The following is a 2721-nucleotide window of genomic DNA, read 5'->3' as shown; positions in this document are numbered from 1 at the left end:
TGATGGTATACATAATATTTATTTGGAAGGGTTGACAAGTATTCTGCAAGCATGATTACAAATAGGATAGATAAAGGGGATGCAGTAGATGTTGTATATTTGGATTTTCAGAAAGCATTTGATACACATGAGACTGCTTACCAAGATAAGAACCCATGATATTACAGGAAAGATTCTAGCATGGTTAGAGCAGTGGCTGATTGGTAGGAAGCAGTGAATGGGAATAAAATGATCCTTTTCCAATTGGCTTTCAATGCAAAGTGGTGTTCCACAGAGATTGGTGTTGGGATCGCTTCTTTTTATGCTGTATATCAATGATTTAGATGATGGAATAGATGGCTTTCTTGCCAAGTTTGCTGATGATAATGAAGATTAGTGGAGGGGCAGGTATAGTGCTGAGGAAACAAGGAGGCTGCAAAAGGACTTAGACAGGTTAGGAGAATGGACAAGAAAGTGGGAAATGAAATACAATGTTGGAAAATGCATGGTCATGCACTTTGATAGAAGAAATAAATACGTAGGCTATTTTCGAAACAGGGAGAAAATTCAAAAATCTGAGGTGCGAAGAGACTTGGGAGCCCCTGTGCAGAACACCCTAAAGGTTAACTTGCAAGTAGAGTCAGTGGTGAGGAAGGCAAATGCAATGTCAGCATTCATTTCAATAGATCTAGGATATAAGAGCGGGAACGTGATACGGAAGCTATATAAGGCAGTTGTGAGACCTCACCTTGAGAATTGTGAACTGTTTTGGGCTCTTATCTAAGGAAAATGTGCCGGCATTGGAAAGGGTTCTGAGGAGGTTCACAAGGATGATTCTGAGAATGAAAGAGTTATCATACAAGGAACGTTTGATAGCTCTGGGCCTGTACTCACTGGAACTTAGAAGGAAAAGGGGTGATCTTATTGAAGCCCTTCGAGTGTTGAAAGGCCTAGACCAGGGGTCAGCAACCTTTACCACTGAAAGAGCCACTTGGACCCGTTTCCCACAGAAAAGAAAACACTGGGAGCCGCAAAACCCGTTTGACATTTAAAATGAAATAACACTACATACAACGTTTTTTTTGCCTTTATGCTATGTATAAACAAACTATAATGTGTTGCATTTATGAAATTGATGAACTCCTGCAGAGAAAACGAAATTACATTTCTGCATGCAACAAAAACATTTTGAACTCCGAAAAAAAGACGTTGGGTTGAAAGTTACTTTTAAGTAAAATATTCAATGTCTATTTGAGTCCTTCTTGTATTTATGAAAAACGCCGAAATTAAATTTTCCGCCAGCAGCAAACCAAAAATAACGTCAGCCAGCTGTCATCCTGAAAAATGAAAGGACTATTTCACTGAACAATGAAAAAATATGAATATAAGTAAAATAATAGGCAATTAAAATATTTATCATACTTGGTTAATGGGATTTCTGCTCCTGGACCTCAGCGCACAGCGTCTGCACATCAGGGCTGTATGATGTCACCTTCATCTTTACACAGGATCGCAAGCTGTCATCTGTGAGGTTTTCAATATCACTCCATTTGTGTTTCTGAGCAAGAACGGCCTTCTGACGGGCAACATCTTCAAGGTCTGCTGTCAAGCGTCTAAACTTGGACACCCATATGTCTTTGTCGGCTATGTCGGCCAGTTCCATCTCAAGATCAGGTTGACTCACACCTGCCAATGCAGTCGTATTCAGTAGGGAAGGATCGATGCTTAAGGGAGTGACCGGGAAGGATAATGTGTTTTTTTCCTCTCTGAACTCACAGAAGCGTTTCCCAAACGATGTTTGCATTGCGATGATTGCAGAATGTAAATACTCCGAAATTATCATGTCGTGACCTTGTTTGAACTCTCTCAAATTGGGGAAGTGAGACAAAGTGCCTTTCTGTAAATCTCTGGCAAGCACTGTCAACTTGCGCTTGAATGCCAAAACATCCTCCAACATGTGCAGGGCTGTACGTCCTTTCCCCTGAAGAGCTGTGTTCAGCGTGTTCAGGTGCGCTGTCATGTCTACCATGAAGTGTAGCTTTTCCAGCCACTCTGGCTGTTCCAGCTCAGGAAAGTTGAGCCCTTTGCTGCCCAGGAAAGTTTTCACTTCTTCCAGACACGCGACAAAGCGTTTCAGCACCTTCCGTCTGGACAGCCAGCGATAAAAACACATTGTAGCGGTGTCAGTAAACTGCAGTCAAAGATAGCTTTATTCGAACTAAACAGCCTTGCTTTTAAGCCTCCCTCAACCCAGCCCCCATGGACGCAGATGCTGCAAAAGACGCGTACTCACAAACCCCCGTAGGCTATCTCCCTTAGCCGGAATGCTGGCTAATTGTGAGCCGTTTCGGATGTGGCAGGAAATGTGTCGCTACACTTAGGTTGTACAAGATCACCATAATTACATTTCAAAAGCTAACAAACTAACATAAAATACATTTTAATTAAATACTGACCAATTATTTCCCAAAGCCACAGGGAGCCGCAGCACAGAGGTGAAAGAGCCACAAATGGCTCGGGAGCCGCAGGTTGCCGACCCCCGGCCTAGACAGAATGGATATGGAAAGGATGTTTCCCATCTTGGTGAGTCTTGGACAGGAGGGCACATCCTCAGGATAGAGGGGTGTCCATTTAAAACAGAGATGCGAAGAAATTTCTTTCGCCAGAGGGTGATGAATTTGTGGAATTTGTTACCACAGCAGCCATGGAGGCCAAGTTGTTGGGTGTATTTAAGGCAAAGAT

At 42.6% G+C, this 2721-nt stretch overlaps 1 protein-coding gene across 1 annotated transcript; it reads right to left on the bottom strand.

Annotated features, from left to right (window-relative positions):
* Nucleotides 1–1178: 1178 nt before the first annotated feature.
* LOC132407175 (general transcription factor II-I repeat domain-containing protein 2-like) lies at nucleotides 1179–2505 on the bottom strand. Its single transcript, XM_059993466.1, has 2 exons — nucleotides 1402–2505; nucleotides 1179–1316 (listed from the first exon to the last, which is right to left on the bottom strand). The coding sequence occupies exon 1, from the start codon at nucleotides 2150–2152 to the stop codon at nucleotides 1406–1408; it is 747 nt and encodes a 248-aa protein (XP_059849449.1). The 5' UTR covers nucleotides 2153–2505; the 3' UTR covers nucleotides 1179–1316; nucleotides 1402–1405.
* Between the last annotated feature and the right edge of the window lie 216 nt (nucleotides 2506–2721).

The sequence above is a fragment of the Hypanus sabinus genome, chromosome 17 (genome assembly GCF_030144855.1).
Source record: "Hypanus sabinus isolate sHypSab1 chromosome 17, sHypSab1.hap1, whole genome shotgun sequence".
Taxonomy (NCBI): domain Eukaryota; kingdom Metazoa; phylum Chordata; class Chondrichthyes; order Myliobatiformes; family Dasyatidae; genus Hypanus; species Hypanus sabinus.
The sequence above is the reverse complement of the archived record's forward strand: the minus strand, read 5'-3'. Positions and strand labels throughout refer to the sequence as shown.

Coding starts and splice junctions, on each gene's coding strand:
- LOC132407175 (XM_059993466.1), bottom strand. CDS start 2,152: ATGTGTTTTTATCGCTGGCTGTCCAGACGGAAGGTGCTGAAACGCTTT.